The sequence below is a fragment of the Adiantum capillus-veneris genome, chromosome 16, assembly GCF_014529385.1.
Source record: "Adiantum capillus-veneris isolate H3 chromosome 16, ASM1452938v2, whole genome shotgun sequence".
Lineage (NCBI taxonomy): Eukaryota > Viridiplantae > Streptophyta > Polypodiopsida > Polypodiales > Pteridaceae > Adiantum > Adiantum capillus-veneris.
This window is the reverse complement of record NC_140946.1, coordinates 52674977-52689929: the sequence shown is the minus strand read 5'-3', so window position 1 is coordinate 52689929 and position 14953 is coordinate 52674977. Positions and strand designations below refer to the sequence as shown.

The following is a 14953-nucleotide window of genomic DNA, read 5'->3' as shown; positions in this document are numbered from 1 at the left end:
CAACTGGTGGATACAATGTTATGTTGCCATCTGTTGTATTTTGGCCTGCTTGTCCTCGTGGCAAGCAGGATGCCTTTCGAGTACGACACCCCCTCCTAGGTGGCTGCCATTGTGGCGCCTCATCAGCCTGGCAGCATGTTTTCACAGCTTTTCCCCAATGCTGGTAATATAAGTAGCATTGCTAGGGGAAACCTTAAACTCCATAAATCCTTTTTGATGGCCTAAAACACACACACAACAACAACAACAACAACAAACAAGATTGAGGACAAGGCACCGATGAAGGAAAGAACTTTGAACATGACAGAGAATGAGCAAACAGAAGTGGACAAGGACAAAGCTAATGAAGATGAAGATAAAGAAGAAGCTAAGGAAGAAGATCAACGTATTGGTACTCAACAACACCACGCCCAAAACGGAGGGTGACATATACCCAGTTGAGCTAGGGTAGTGATCCTTTGGGCTCTGAGATCAACACATGGGCACTCAACAACACCGAGTCCAAAATGGAGGGTGACATATATCCGGTTGAGCTAGGGGTAGTGATCCTTAAGGCTCTGAGATCGACACATGGGCACTCAACAACATATAGCCCAAAATGGAGGGTAATATATATCCAGTTGAGTTAGGGGTAGTGATCCTTTAGGCTCCAAGAGATTAACCTTAAGAGGGATGATTGTAAGGATTGGAGTCTCATGGACAAAAATGTAGGGTGAGTAGGAGTCTTGGCAAAGTAGACATCCCCCTAACACGTTTGAAGCCACCAAGTAGACTATCCAACATATAGAAATCAGGCCACCTATTCATGCATCCACCCATACCACTACATAACAAAAATTACAAAAAACCAGTGAACGTTTGGAAGAAATTGTTGCTTATCTAGCATGCACCTCATGAAAAAAAGAGAGCATCTACATGGGCCTTGTCCAGATTATGTGCTCCAAGTTTCTTGGGAGTTATGTGCAACAAATGATAAATATAGGGATCTGGTACTCTGTTGAAGTAGATACAAGCTTCTTCCATTGATGGTTCCTCTTATCCAACAAGAATAATGAAACTATTCCAATCTCCAGCCATTGAAGAAATAGCTTGGCTCATTAAAAAAATGTTAAGGTGCGACATGCTCCCACAATATTCATAAACATGATGTGTGTGTGTGTGTGTGTGTGTGTGTGTGTGTGTGAGAGAGAGAGAGAGAGAGAGAGAGAGAGAGAGTCTCGTCTTTCAACTATAAGTTAAATTCTTTTTTACCCTTCCAATTTAGGTCATTTTGCAAGGACATCTTTCTTTAGCCACCCCGATTTTTAGCAAGCCTTTGCATGCAACTCTAAAGAACTAAACAAGGTGAGAACTCACAATGGCCTGCAGAAAGCAAGGGAAGGTTAGTTTTTGGCGATGAGGAGGTATGTAGTGGAGTGGTCGGACAAGTAGTTGTAGTTAGTGCCAGACGTGGTTTGTGGTAGGTCATTGCTAACCCATACGTGGTCTAGCATAGAGTTGTGTATTGTGGTTGGATGGTGTATCAATTGGTGGAGACCGTGCTGGAGAACGAGGTTGGAAAGGGTTCTATATGTGCTGGTTTCCTGAAGTGCGTCAATGTTGAAATCTCCCATTATGATTAGTGGCCGCATGGTGCGGGTTGAGTCAAAGAAGATTGGAGATGCTATGCAGGAACCGTGGGAGCGATGATGTCGGTGCCCTGTAGAGTGAAATGACTGTCGCCAGGCACTTGTTGGTGCAGTGGAAAGTTGCATGGATCATTTCAAGCGTTTGATTTATGCAGATGCATATTTGTGTAGATATTAGGTTGTTTTTATGGAGAATGGAGATGCCGTGTAGTTGTGTTGAGGATATGCTGTGGAAGCCTGGAATGGTTGTCGTATGTTGTCGAGTCTCTTGTAGGCAGAGGATGTCGAAGGCCATCAGGTTTTTGTCGTGGATGATATCGTTTGCATGCTTTCCAAGGGAGACAACGTTTAGTGATTGCACAATGTAATGCGTATCTTGGTGGAGATGGAGCTGCTTCTGGACGGGGGAATAAGCTGCTTCTGTTCTCAACCTGTGGAGTTCTTTGAGGACAGATGCATCGGTGTGAATGTTGCAGGGTAGCAAGCTCTCTATCAAATATAGATTTGCAGTGTCACGAATTCGTGTGAGAGCAGTGTATGTGAGGCCGTGAGACCTAATTCCTTTGGGGCTGAAAGCCAATGTGTTGAGTGTAAGCCCTTGTGATCGGTGAATTGTGCGGGCCGCGGCAAGCTGAACTGGGAATTGCTTGTGTGTGAGGGTGTTGAAGTAGTTCTTGCCGATTTGGAATTCGCGTGCGATGCGGAGAATTGGCGTCCAACCAGGCAATGTGAGTGGGTTGCGAAGATGACGGTGGTCATACCTTTGTTTTTGCCCTATGCTAGGGTTGGTGAAATGAATCCAGAGGCATGTCGTGTCGGAGAATTTAGTGCAGAGCTTGTAGACGCCTTGTGCACCGTTCACGAGGCCATCGAGAATGTCCAGATTTCCAGCGCATAGCTCGACCACTAGGCCTGGCTTCAGACACAATGTTGCTTGGAGACCTGCAGTTTGTCTGGCATCCAATGGAGTTGCTATTGTTTTGCTGCAAGAAGCGGCACGCTTGTCAATCGCTTTGAATATGTGTAGCTCACCAGGCAATTGTGCGAAGACCTTTTCATTGCGTTCATCCTTTGCCTTGTTAGAGTAGAATAGGTGTGATATGGTTATGTCAGCAGGTAACTCTCTGTGGAAGGAGCTGTTAATGTATGCAAGGTCGCTGCTGGTGTGCGAGCCAATTCTCATTCGGTTGAGCACCTCTATAAACGGTCCATCGGTTTGTCTCATTGTCATCGTTAGTTCATAGCACTTAGGGAATTCATGCCAGTACGAAGGTGCAACCGCCTCTAGAAGAGGTTGCTTGTTTGTGAATATCCAAGAGTCTTTGACTGGGCTAGCTTGGCAGAGGTCACCACAGAGTATGACGTCAAGGCCACCAAAAGGCTGATCGTGTTTTCTCTTGATGGCACGAAGACATGAGTCAGCCAATGAGAAGACACTTGATCCTATCAAGGAGACTTCATCAAACACTACAAGCTCCAAGTCTTGATAAAGTAAGGACAATGCATCTAGCTTTTCTACTCCGAGGCTTGTGTGTGTCGTAGTTATCAAATACAAATGTAAAGCTGAGTGTATAGTTGTGCCACCAATGTTGAATGTTGCCTTGCCTGTATATGCCATTAAGAGTGCCTTAGGAAAGTCAGGATTGTGGCGTGACTTATGTGTGTAGAAACGAATGAGGGCTTCGACTAGCAAGAGCAACGTGAATGTCTTTCCAGTGTGTGCTCCACCTATGAGGAAGAGATGTATCTTTTCTGACGGCGCTATGCGTTTTTTGAGCATGACATCATCGAGGATGAGTCGTTGTTGTGGGTTTAGCTTCTTTATTGATACATGGAAATCCTCATTGGTCATGCCAATATGTTTGGAAAAATACAAAGCAAATAGTTTCTTCGTCGGTTGCTTTGATGGGGTGTTGATCATCACGTTGGCATTGTCGGAATCGTTCAAGGAGCTTACACTTCTCGTGTTGCGTGAGGTTGTGATGGCTGTTGCGAACCTGTCGAGCGGAGCTGTATCGACAATGAACTATGATTCATTGTTTTTCACTGTCTCAATGTTCGAAGTGTGGACATCGATCCAAAACGAACCTTCAAGCAGGTGCTAATTCTCATTGCTTGACCACGGCAAGAAGAGAAGGCATTGTTCTCTGTAGTGGTTGTCAGGGTCTTTGGCTTTATTGTATCTGACGTATCGTATGATGCATGCCCTCCACAGCAACGTGTCAGGCTTGGAGGGATTTTTGGTTGTGGAAGCGAACTGGGCCAAGCACATGGCAAAGAACGAGTGTGGTCTGGAGGTATATTTGTCAATGATGGAGGCAGAGAAGATTTCTGTCGTGTCGGGGTGCATTTTTTGCAAGGTGTTCTTTTTTTTGAGAACGAGAGCACGCTCTTCAGGTGGATTAGTATTTATGTTATGCAATGGAAGCGAGAGACATATGTAAGCAGCTTGTTGTGAACTAATCTGTTGTTTTTGTGCTACCAACTTTTCGTAGTCTCTCCAACGTTGTTGCATTGTTTGCGACACAGTGATTAAGCTGTGCCTTGATTGCTCCTATTAATGTATTGTCCATTTTTGTCATGTATGAGGTGCAATAGCTCACAGCTCCATGTGCGTTTAGCACGAATTGTATATCTGTGTTTGCATTCCAAGTGAAACTATTGACTTGTTGAAGTTGTTCGTGAATATATCGCTTGGTTTGCGCTTGAGGAAAATAGTGGGTCCCGAGATAGTTGCTTGCAATGCAAGCAAGTACTGTTCCATGGAGAGTTGTACTTGTTCTAGCCATTCTTCAAATGTGGGGACATTTTGTACATCAATTTGGTTGAGTTGTCTTCCAACTTGTTGCAAGTAAAGCTTACCTTGTGTAGCTATGTTCGCCTCAAGTATTCCTTGCTGGATAATAGTTGTGAATGGCATGGGGAAACGTGGAAATCCAAAACGGAAACTTTTGCTCTTCTTTTGGCAAGTCTTATGGTGCTTGTGCTTGTAAGCTTCAGAAAGGTCATTGGGCAAGATGGATCCATCTGTGCTAATGTGGGTATCTACAAACATTACAATATCTTGATCTGAGTGCGTTGTGAGTGATGGAGCATTTTCTAGCCACAACAAACCACGATCATGTTGGCTACTGCGACTTTGGAACTCCGTGATGAAAAAGAAATCTCGTATTTTGCCACATATGGAGGAATCAGTCCGCAACAACCGTTTCATTGCGTTGAACTTGTTGACGTAGAAACGAGCAGTTGTAATGGGATCGGCACGAATGAGGCGACGGTATGAGCTCAGGCTCTCCTCGGGCTCTTGGCTTAGCGGGACTAACTTCTCTAGTGCAGCCAGAAGCTCTTTCCATCTTCGCTCTGCGAAGGAGAACGTGACAAAAAATGTGGACGGTCCAAGTTGTTGGATCATTGCAAAGACATTTTTTTTCATCTTTTCCTTGTAGTCGGGGGATGTGCGGAGTGCCTCGAAGTCTCTGAAGCCTAACCTTGAGTTGAGAAGCCTCTCTATGTTTGTGTCTCTACAACTTGCCTTGCAATCAAAGTTGTACATGCTAGCTTTTCCTTGCGCATTCGCACCCAAACAGAGGAAGCAACTTGTTGTGACATGATTTTGATAGACTTGAAAAATAAACTCTCGATTTCCAGGGCGAATCTTCTATCAACGTTCAGGAGCTCCCACTTTGCAGTCGTTTGATAATCTTTGCTTGCGGCTTCTCTATATCTTCTAGGGGACCCGAAGAAAAGAGTTGGGAAGCTCAACTCTTCGCAATACTCGTCCATGAAGATGCTCAACGGTGAATTGCCCTCGCAAGGTGCAACATGAAGAATCTTGCCATTGTAATCGACAACCTCTGCCGCACTTGTGACCCCATGAAGCATGACATCAGTCTGTTCATCCTCAAGCTCAACATCATGCGCATTGGCGTCAAGGGTATTCGTAGGAGGCATACTTAGACTAGAAAGGTGTGCAAGCCACTTGTCGTTGATGGTGACACCTTCTCTCGTGTAGAGTGGTGTGGACAATAGCGTAGTGGTTGCACACATTGTGAGCAAGGGTCGCACAACATCGCTTAGGCAACATCTATCGTATTCGAGCCTCCGTTTGATTCCCACAAGGACAGAAGCCTCATCCTCAATGAAGCGAGGCAGCACAGCCTGGCTCTTCTCCAAGTTGGCAAGCACATTGACAATGCTACCTCTAAGCCCATATTGACCATCGTACGTCATTTCACGTATCTTGGCGAAGGGGATACGAATGGAGACCAAGCGTGTCTCTACGGGGTTTAGATCTGACACAAAGGGAAGTGCTGGATTGAACCATGTCTCTTGCAAGCTCCACAGACGATTGCTATCGCTTGTCAAGTGTTTCTTGCACTGGCTACAGACGTACACATCCCCATAGCATCTTCGCTTCCTTGAAGTGGATTCCGCAATAGGAGACAGAAGCTGACGTGTTAGCTGCTGTCGGAATAGCAAGCATCCACATTTTCCACAAGGTGTAATGGGCTTGTCCTTGATGCTTTTGTTGTATCTCTTAATCGGCTTGCTCAACCTGGCATGGGTGCGTCGTATCTGAGCACTAGTGACCAGGTCCTTCTCGTTCTTTAGGCATGAAAGCTTGCATTTCACGACCTGGGTTGTGTGCAACGTGTGTGGGTGCTTGGCTTGGAACATGCGGACCACCTCAACATCAGGCAAACCCTCATGCAACAAGCATAGCCTATGCAAAGTGGCTACCTCATCTTCTTTCCATCCAACACGTGCACGGCTTGAGCACGTTGTGAAGGTGGGAAGGTATGTGATGCCATTGCTTGTTTCGGAAAGCAGAATGCCCTTTGCAAGAAATGGTTTTGATGGCATCCCCAAGATGATTGTTCTCACGCTTCCATTTCTTTTCAAATACACTTTTAACCTACAAGTCGCAAAGCGAGCGAAGGCCGTTAACACGTCGAGGCTAAGAGCAAGTGAGTTGGCGCATGTTGGATACAAAGACGAGAATTTTGTGGCTGTCATTGCGCTAGTGACCCTGTCAGTACGGAAGAAGAGGCGTGCAGCCGGGACAACATGTATTTCAAGCAAGAAGCTCTCAAACAAGTCGTTGAGCAAATTTGATCTAAAGTCATTCGGTGCACCTATTGAGTTTTGGAGATGGTGTAGCGCAAGGAAGATGTCTAAATTGTTCGGAAACTGAGCCGCGAAAACGGTATCGACATCGTGTTTGGCCAAGTGAGTCATTGAAAAGACACACAAAGATTGTAAATATTAAGTCGCCTTGTGTGTTTGTTTGTGTGTGTGTGTGTGTGTGTGAGAGAGAGAGAGAGAGAGAGAGAGAGTGTGCTTTGGAAGGTTGAAAAGATGAAAAGGAAGGAAGAGTAGAGAGTGAGTTATGGAGAGACACCACGGCAACAAAGCTCAAAAGCAAGATACCATTTTCTTATGAAACTCGATATACAATAGACAAGCCAAAATTTAGTTCATCGATTTGTAGAGGGGTCTAGGTAAGGAAGCATAATTATTCGTGGTGAAAGGCCAAAAGCTATGGAAATCCATGCTCTCAAAGCATCTAGGTTTCCAACAGAGGAGTGAGATATCATAGACCCATTTGTGCCAATTTGAACACACCCTCGACAACAGATGTCGATAAAATATCCCTCGTCTTTGGAATGCTCTCCATGTACACCTCCTTGAAGCTCCTTGGCAAGCCCAAAAGACGATCCACCATAGACCCTGACACTTGAACCGCCACAACACGTCTGTCAATGTTGCTTCGGATCTGTGTCTCCAGCCTGAGAGTCGTGTTGATGACGTGATCTTTATCGCAAAGAGAACAACACAGTCGGCCTTCAACCTTCTTCACCTTCGGTGAGTCACAAACTGAGCACTGGGAATGCAAGAGAGCTCTATTGAAGTTCACAAAGCGCAAAGTCCCCACAACCTACAAAAAAAAACAAACGTGTAAAGACCACTAAAGATGTCTTTATCCGGTTAAGTGCAAAGCATGCAAAGTCACCTCTCTATTGTAGCCAAGAATCTCACACTGTCTATGAAATGCTGTGGTCAATTCTTCCTTCAAGTGTTATCCTCGCACGGGGACCAAAGTTGTGACGTCCAGAACAGACAATGTGCCGCACCTTGCCAACAAAGAGGCCAATATTCCTAGCCACAAACATAACAATGTCCTCCCTAGCCATCTGGGCTATGACCCGATCATAGTCATGCTTTCGAGAGTTGACAAATCTGACCTACATATGATAAAAGGTTTGTCAATATCGAAAGAAAGAAACGTTGAAGCCAATGCTTCTGATACGTACAATTGCTTTGTCGTCTGGGGTCGGACCATCAGCAACAATCAAATCCCTAAATGTAGTGCCAATTCTCTTATGGAAATTACGACTTTGTAAGACAACAAACGCCAGTGTCGCTAAGAACGAACGTGGGCTAGTAGACTCGGAAATTGCAACGTCAGCAAAAAAATATGCTTATCTTGGTGTCAGGATAGAAAGCTAAAGCTACAGGGAATGGGTCACAAGGTCGAATGGTTGTCGACGCACCGACATGCAAGGAGAACAAAGCTGACCCAGCATCATAATGGTTTTTAGCCCTCACAAGAGGACAATCAATCCTGACGAACAAGTCGATCTTGAGCTCCTTGGTGTAGGTCTCAATGAAGGGATCCACAATGACGACCGTGATCGTGTCAATGCAATCGACATCGACGATGTCGAAACTTGAAATAACGTGCATTTTTCTTTTGCCCAGGGGAGATGGAACGGTATGTGCCATACCAATTCAAGATTTTTCCCTCTATGGAGAAAGGTTTACTATCCTCATCTATATCGCTAATCATGAATAGCGGCAATGTTTCCTTGACTAACAAGCTTTTCCCTTTGTTCGGTAGCTTGCCGATGTCCAAGACATTGTGAGCAGCTGAAGATTGGCCAACTTCAGAAAATGAGGCTGCAGCTTTGCCTAATTCGTGAGTTGGGCAAGGAAGTTGTTGAGACGAAGACGGTGCTTATGCGCACTCCTCCCCTAGTGGAGAGTATCCTTTGCCTGCAAAAAAAAAGCAAAGCACCATCTTAACGCAACTCAACACTCAAGAATGCATTGTAGCGAAGAACATCGTAGACACGTCAAGCCTGTTCCACAAAGAATGATTGTGCACACTGGCCATACTTGCACTGCCAACGAGATCGATAGTAGGGCTTCCTTGAAGCAAGGCACACCTACACCTCTTCCCAACTGCGATTTCCTCGAAGCCCAGATTGGGGGACAACCCGACAGAGCTCGACACTACCAAATGCGATGAACGTTTGCCTGCAGGACATGGAGGAGACTCAACGAACCTACGCAACTCTGCAAGAGGAAAAGAAAAGGAAGCATCCAATTAACCATAACATTGACTAGTTGAGCAAAGCAAAGAGGACGTAAAAAACATCATGCAAGCAACACACTCGTAAAGTTACATACACAAGAAGATTTAGAAAGTTTCTCATGCAAGAAAACGGAGTCGCTCAATGTTTTTCATACAATGCATAGCATCATGAGCTTCTGCTTGAGAGGCAACGCATATGGAGGCCTCCGAGCCAGGTGGCAAGATTGGGAGTTACTCAAGTGAGGATGATCATAAAGAGCGTCGGGTGGAGCCTATTGATTCACTCCCCTCAGGCGATAGGGAAATGCGAGCATGCATAGACATGCATAAGTCAAAAGCTAATGAAGGACTGATGCCCGAGGCGGGGCTTATTGAGGTTTGTGAGCTGTTACAAGTAGAGACGGGTCAGAAAAGGTATAACCAGAACATAAAAAATTGGGGTTGTGGGATACGAGACAGCCTTTTGTGTGCATGATGCTAGTGCTATGATTAGCAAAGACAGAGAGTCATCGAGTGGGGTGTATACAGAGTTAAAGAAACTGGAGGCAACACCTTTGGGGTTGTTCTCAACGGGCATGCACCTTGGCAGGCAGGGGCAGATTATGGTGAGCGTGCAATTGTACTTCGATGAAGATGTAATGACCACCACTTTCCGGATTTGTCACTCGGGACAAGGTGCCCGTTCGTGAAGTATTCACAAATCCTGGCCATTAAGAGCTTGGATTTTCAGACCTGGTTTGACGGACCAAATATGGTGCAGTTGGAGGGTTCAAACTCCCCTCGACTGAGGCATCCCGCAAATCAACGGACGGCCAAGCATGTATCGAGATGGTTTGGGAAGATGAGCGGTGGTTAGTAGGAACTGGTGTCCTAGTCGTAATCATTGTACTCACTTGATACACGGGAGAACTGTCGATTGAATGGCAAGCATGGAGCAAAGTTTGGACTGAATTTTTTTTTAGGACATTGAGCCCCCAAGCCTGGCTTGACTGGCCATACATGATGCAACCAAAGGGCTCGCTGTCCCTTTACCTGAGACGTCCTGCAGTATAGCGGACGATCTCCTCGATGGTCAAGATGGCACGGACAAGTGGAGCTTGAGCTGGAGAGCCAGGCAAAATGCAAGGAGGAGATTTGTTGTGATGCTCGTGTTGTTGTTGTATTGCGACCTTATGCTCACGGGGAGCAACGTTGAACGCGACAGCCATCGAAGCCATCGAAGTCATGGATGGCAATTAGGAATACCTAGGTTTGTTGATAAGGAGCCCCCTAGCGGGGTACTCGATGGGATTGAGCAGGGCCTACTGAAGGTGAAGACACGTTAGGGCCCCTGGTCTGATACAACGGGGAACCCACAATACTCCAACAATGATCAACACACGAGGGCTTCTCGAGCCCGAGAGCAAAACTATGGCCGGGTCTATAATGGTCGGCAACATCTGAATGATAGCCAAGTACCAAAATAGAGAGAGGGATCCACAATCCCTCGGACCTCGGAGCCAACTCCGAGTCTCAAAGCGTAAGCCGAACACGTCCAGGAGATGCCTAGCTCGACAGAGCTCCGCAACCAGAATACATGCCAAAAGAAGGAGACAACCCCTAAATCAAAAAGGCATGCTGTCTATGTCCACAAACTCAAAGAGAGTTAATCACCCTCACCTTGCAGAGTCTAGGCGACTGAGCAAAACAACCGTGACCTGGGCGCAATGGTACAATACCACAGCCCACTGCAGGCATCTGAAATAGATCGCCAAAACCCGTATGCGGGCGCTGAGACACACAAGTGAATAGAGCTCAGGCTGCTCCCAGCTCCTGGGTGAGTGACTGCCTGATGGTTGCTCGCGACTCCACACAGAGCAACTCGCGGTCTGATGACAATCCCACGCTGGGGTAATGAGGGTCCAACCCCTTGTAGGATGACCTGTTGATATTGTGAGCAAGGGCCCATGCACCCTCAGCCCTGCTGTTGCACTTTTGTGGACCCAAACACGTGACCACCATCACGAATACACCACTTCCAAGCATAACAAAAAGCAAGCAGCAAGATCGGGAGAACAACACAAGCACAACAAACTTTTTCAACTGCATCACTCGCAAGCACGAAAAAACCAAGACCAACAACGTAAAACAACACCAACACACGAGACAGAAAAGCAAGCCTCCAGAGCAGTCCATGCTCTCACCGTCGATGGATGAGGCATTGCTTGCACTCCCTTCACCGCCACCGACAATTACATCATCAAATGCCATGATAAAGAGGATCTCCAAAGAAATGTCGATGCAACTACTTTAAGACGCAAGAAACAAACCCTCAAACCAATCTACAACAGACTTTCAACTCCTTGACTGACTTAAATTTGCAATTACAACATATAAGCACATACAAATTGAATAGCAAGAGATAGGTGAAAGCTCAAACATGAGAACAATGATTGAGACTTGAGGACACATGTGCAAAGGCAAAACAGAGAGAGAATCTTCCACTAGATAATGTAGCTCAAAAGCTTGTACAAAGCAGGACAGACAAAGAATCTTCCACTAGATAATGTAGCTCAAAAGCTCATACATCAAAACAAATCCTCATACTTGCTGCCATGACACAATATAATGATAACCACCCGAAACAAGAACCTATTACAAAGCATTTTTCTGCCCTTTCTGGCCTGTCATATAGGCTACAATAAGTACATGGAAATTACATGTCTCGTGCTCCATTCAACACGTGTACTGAACCACGAAGAGCAACACAATCAGTGCTCATAACCTCAGCCTGCACGATCGCCTTCAACGACCTTGAGAAGCCCGCCTGCGGCATTAAACGAGCAGAACAACGCATGAAAAAGCTCTTGCTGCCACGTCCTCGCCACCTGAGCATGTAGAGCAACCCCCTTGAATGCAGTCACCTTCCATAACCTTGAAAACCCGCGGCATTAAACAAGGAAGCTGCGTATAGAACAACGCTAGGTGCTCTGGCAGGACAAATACCTGTTGTGCAGCCGTCTTCTCGCAAGGACAGCACCTGCTGGCGCGCGCCTCATCCTCTGGCAGGAGGAGAGCAAAAAGGACCGAGACCCACCAAGAGCAGCACGAAAAGGAGTTCAACATACGTCAAATGAAACTTAATAAAACAACCCTAGAAGCCTTGTGACACGTGGCAACCATCCAACAAACCACCGGACGGCCTAGAGTTTGCAACAATTTTGCAGCTAAAACCCTATGCCCTTCTGCAGGCCAAAAAGTCTGTGCAACCTTTCAACATTGCCAATGCGAAATTTCCACCTCTCACTTTACTCTCATTCACATTCAACATCCAGGTGAATCAAAAGCAAAACTACGGATCCATGAATAACAAATCAAGAGATTGCACAGAGAAGGAGAAGGCTTCTATTCCTTGAAGACGAAAGCCCGTCTCACCCCACATTACAACTAGAACTTCGTCAGGTTCGTAGGTAAAAGACCTGAAGTGGATAGACTTTGTCCTAGCCTATTCCAAGGCTAAGGGGCTGCCCACATCTTTGATGAGCTCGAAAATGGCATGCATCTTTCTCAGCGAATTGACCTTTGGCCAAATCATCAAAATCCGTCATCGTTCCGAGCAATCCGAACCATGGGTAAAGCGGCAAGGCCTCTATCACACAAGGATGGCTGAATAAAACATTTTTCGAACGCACTGCCTGAGATATTACCCTATTCAAGAGGTGGCTCACAACTAAGGCCAGTCATACTAGCACAGCTATGAAGGCCTGAGCCAACGGCGTCCCCATCGAGGGTTCAAAATTTATCAAGTATGTATTTGCATGCAGCCTTCCTTCCTGATGTCCGTCGCTTGGTTTAGGGTTTTTGCTCTGGCGGACAACCTGTACTAGAAATAAGAGGATCCCATTTATGACCAATCACAGACCAGACTATCTCATACTAGCTCATAGAGACAATAGAATAGCATCAGATTCATTCGGCTTCCATATACAAGAGAGTCATTCAACACAAAATTTACTTCAAAACGGAGAATGAAATCTCATTGTCTCTAAACCACAGCAAGAGACAAAACGAGAGCTTTCAATGGAAGAGAATGTGAGGGTATGGATTGAGGCAGGCTTTGATGAGCGCACAGCATCCCTTCAGTACAACCCTCCATGTCTCATCTCTGCCTTTTAAACGGACCATTACAGCTATCAACAAGGCCTGTCATGGTCTTGGCGAGGCAATATTCTGCTACGTAAACATGGAAAATGTGTGTAAGTAGCAGTGTGTTCAGGGCACATGTGCGGCAGAGTCACGTGCAGAAGAGATGTAGCCAGCATCTTTTCCGTTTCGATTGGCACTCTGCTCTTCGGAAGTTATATGGGCCGGGTGAAATAGGACTTCTCTGCCAAACAAGGAGGGCCCTTGGAATCGGCCGCCGCTTCTACGCAGATTCACTAGAAAGAGCAACTAGAACGCCATAGCCAGCGTGTGCGCCTCTGTGTGTGTGTGTGTGTGTGTGTGTGTGTGTCAGAAAGAGACAGAGAGGGGTCTGCTTGAGGGTAACTGCGTAGGAGAGGCACCAATTCTATAGTCCCTGAAAACCACAATGATGACCCTAAAACTAGTCCTGGTTGGTGGGCATTATTGCTACAGACCCTTACAGGACTCAAGTAAACAGAGTATAAAGCGCATTGATGAATTTTCAAAAAAGGATTGTCTATATAATGACTAATTACCTTTGTAGATGTCTATAGCAAGGTCCAATTTCAGGGCCTGACGAACTTTTAAAAATGAAATGTATGTGTATTTATCACTCCAATTCCAGGTGTAGTCAATTTTTTTTTATTTCTCATAGAACCTCTGAGAGGTGCTTAGACATTGCCCATGTCGTTGCTAATTGTATCCCTTTCTCGAGAAAATTCACTCGCCTTGTTTGACACTGATGTTATGTTGGACATGTTAGTCACAACAGATTGTTGATCTCCCTCAGTACTATAAAAAATACAGCTGAAGGCACTAGGTGATGTTGCAATGACTCTTGTTGACTTCAATATGACAAGTTTCTCCTGTAAAAATTATCTCAAACACCATCAGGTGACTTCAAAAGCTTGCAAGGGTGGCAATGTTCAACAAGGACTGTGCAAGAATGTTGGAGAAGAGCTGTAGACAGCAGAAGGAGGTAGCGGTACTATCTCTCCATTTGGTCGTTGCTACACACATGATTTCTCTCCCTTGCCTTGCCATACACCATCACGATACTAGCTGTCATGAATAGCTCTACCAGGGGTTATCTTTTGACATAAGAAACCACAGTAGGCAAACTCCGCATCATCTTTGCTACCACTTTTGTTGCAAGAGCTACCTGACAGAAGGCAAACTCGTCATCACCTTTGCTACCACTTCTGTTTGCAGTGCACCGTGGTGACAAGCAATCTTGAAAAGCATTGGTAAAACACTACTTAGCCATTGTCTGATGCATCGTCACCGCTATGTGATCTTGAAAAGAATTGGTAAAATACTACTTAGTCGCCTTCTGATGAGTAAGCTAGCGTGAGGGTCCTTGGTTGTACAATTTGGATTGAGGGAAATGGCCTAGATTATGCCAAGCGGCCCCCTCCTTTTTCCTTATCTTGTTGTTTCCTTTCTTTTGTTGCTCGTCGATCTTATGAAAACGTGCTCTGCTTCCTTTCTTTAATTGATGTTGCACTGAGCCTCACACACTGGATTCACGCTATCTTTGTTACATCGCTCCGCCCATCAGGTCTGACCCTTGTAATAGCGCCTTCACTAGGCTTCTGCTTACATTCTTAAACATAATTCAGTCTAGCATTAAATAAGATGCACTTTTAAGATGTGCTGTATTCTTCAAGTAACTATCCCCTCATGAACTCTATGGCATTCATGATTCAAACCAGGTTATTGTTATGATTGGCATGATCCACTTTCAAAAAAGTTGAGGCTATTTTGTGCAAGCCACAAGCTT

General features: G+C 45.6%; 1 protein-coding gene, 1 long non-coding RNA gene and 2 pseudogenes across 3 annotated transcripts; 1 reads left to right on the top strand and 3 right to left on the bottom strand.

Moving 5' to 3' along the window:
- Window positions 1–141: 141 nt before the first annotated feature.
- LOC147439048 (uncharacterized) lies at window positions 142–3480 on the bottom strand. Its single transcript, XM_086483960.1, has 2 exons — window positions 2484–3480; window positions 142–221 (listed from the first exon to the last, which is right to left on the bottom strand). The coding sequence occupies exons 1-2, from the start codon at window positions 3478–3480 to the stop codon at window positions 142–144; spliced, it is 1077 nt and encodes a 358-aa protein (XP_086340086.1).
- Window positions 3481–5135: 1655 nt separating this feature from the next.
- LOC147439047 (uncharacterized) lies at window positions 5136–6697 on the bottom strand (annotated as a pseudogene).
- A 1698-nt stretch (window positions 6698–8395) lies between these two features.
- On the top strand, window positions 8396–8940 carry LOC147439046 (uncharacterized; annotated as a pseudogene).
- A 2522-nt stretch (window positions 8941–11462) lies between these two features.
- Window positions 11463–13675, bottom strand: LOC147439045 (uncharacterized). 2 transcript variants are annotated; one of them, XR_015184544.1, is made up of 2 exons: window positions 11992–13675; window positions 11463–11919 (listed from the first exon to the last, which is right to left on the bottom strand). It is a non-coding gene; the product is annotated as an uncharacterized LOC147439045 (long non-coding RNA). The 2 variants fall into 2 exon arrangements; XR_015184543.1 differs by having other exon boundaries at window positions 11463–11873; window positions 11992–12147.
- Between the last annotated feature and the right edge of the window lie 1278 nt (window positions 13676–14953).

Bases quoted from the DNA above. Each gene is read 5' to 3' on its own strand.
- LOC147439048 (XM_086483960.1), bottom strand. From the start codon at position 3,480: ATGACCAATGAGGATTTCCATGTATCAATAAAGAAGCTAAACCCACAA. The intron at 222-2,483 runs GTGCACAAGGCG...TGTGTGTTTTAG, and splicing joins TCTCGATGGCCTCGTGAACG to GCCATCAAAAAGGATTTATG.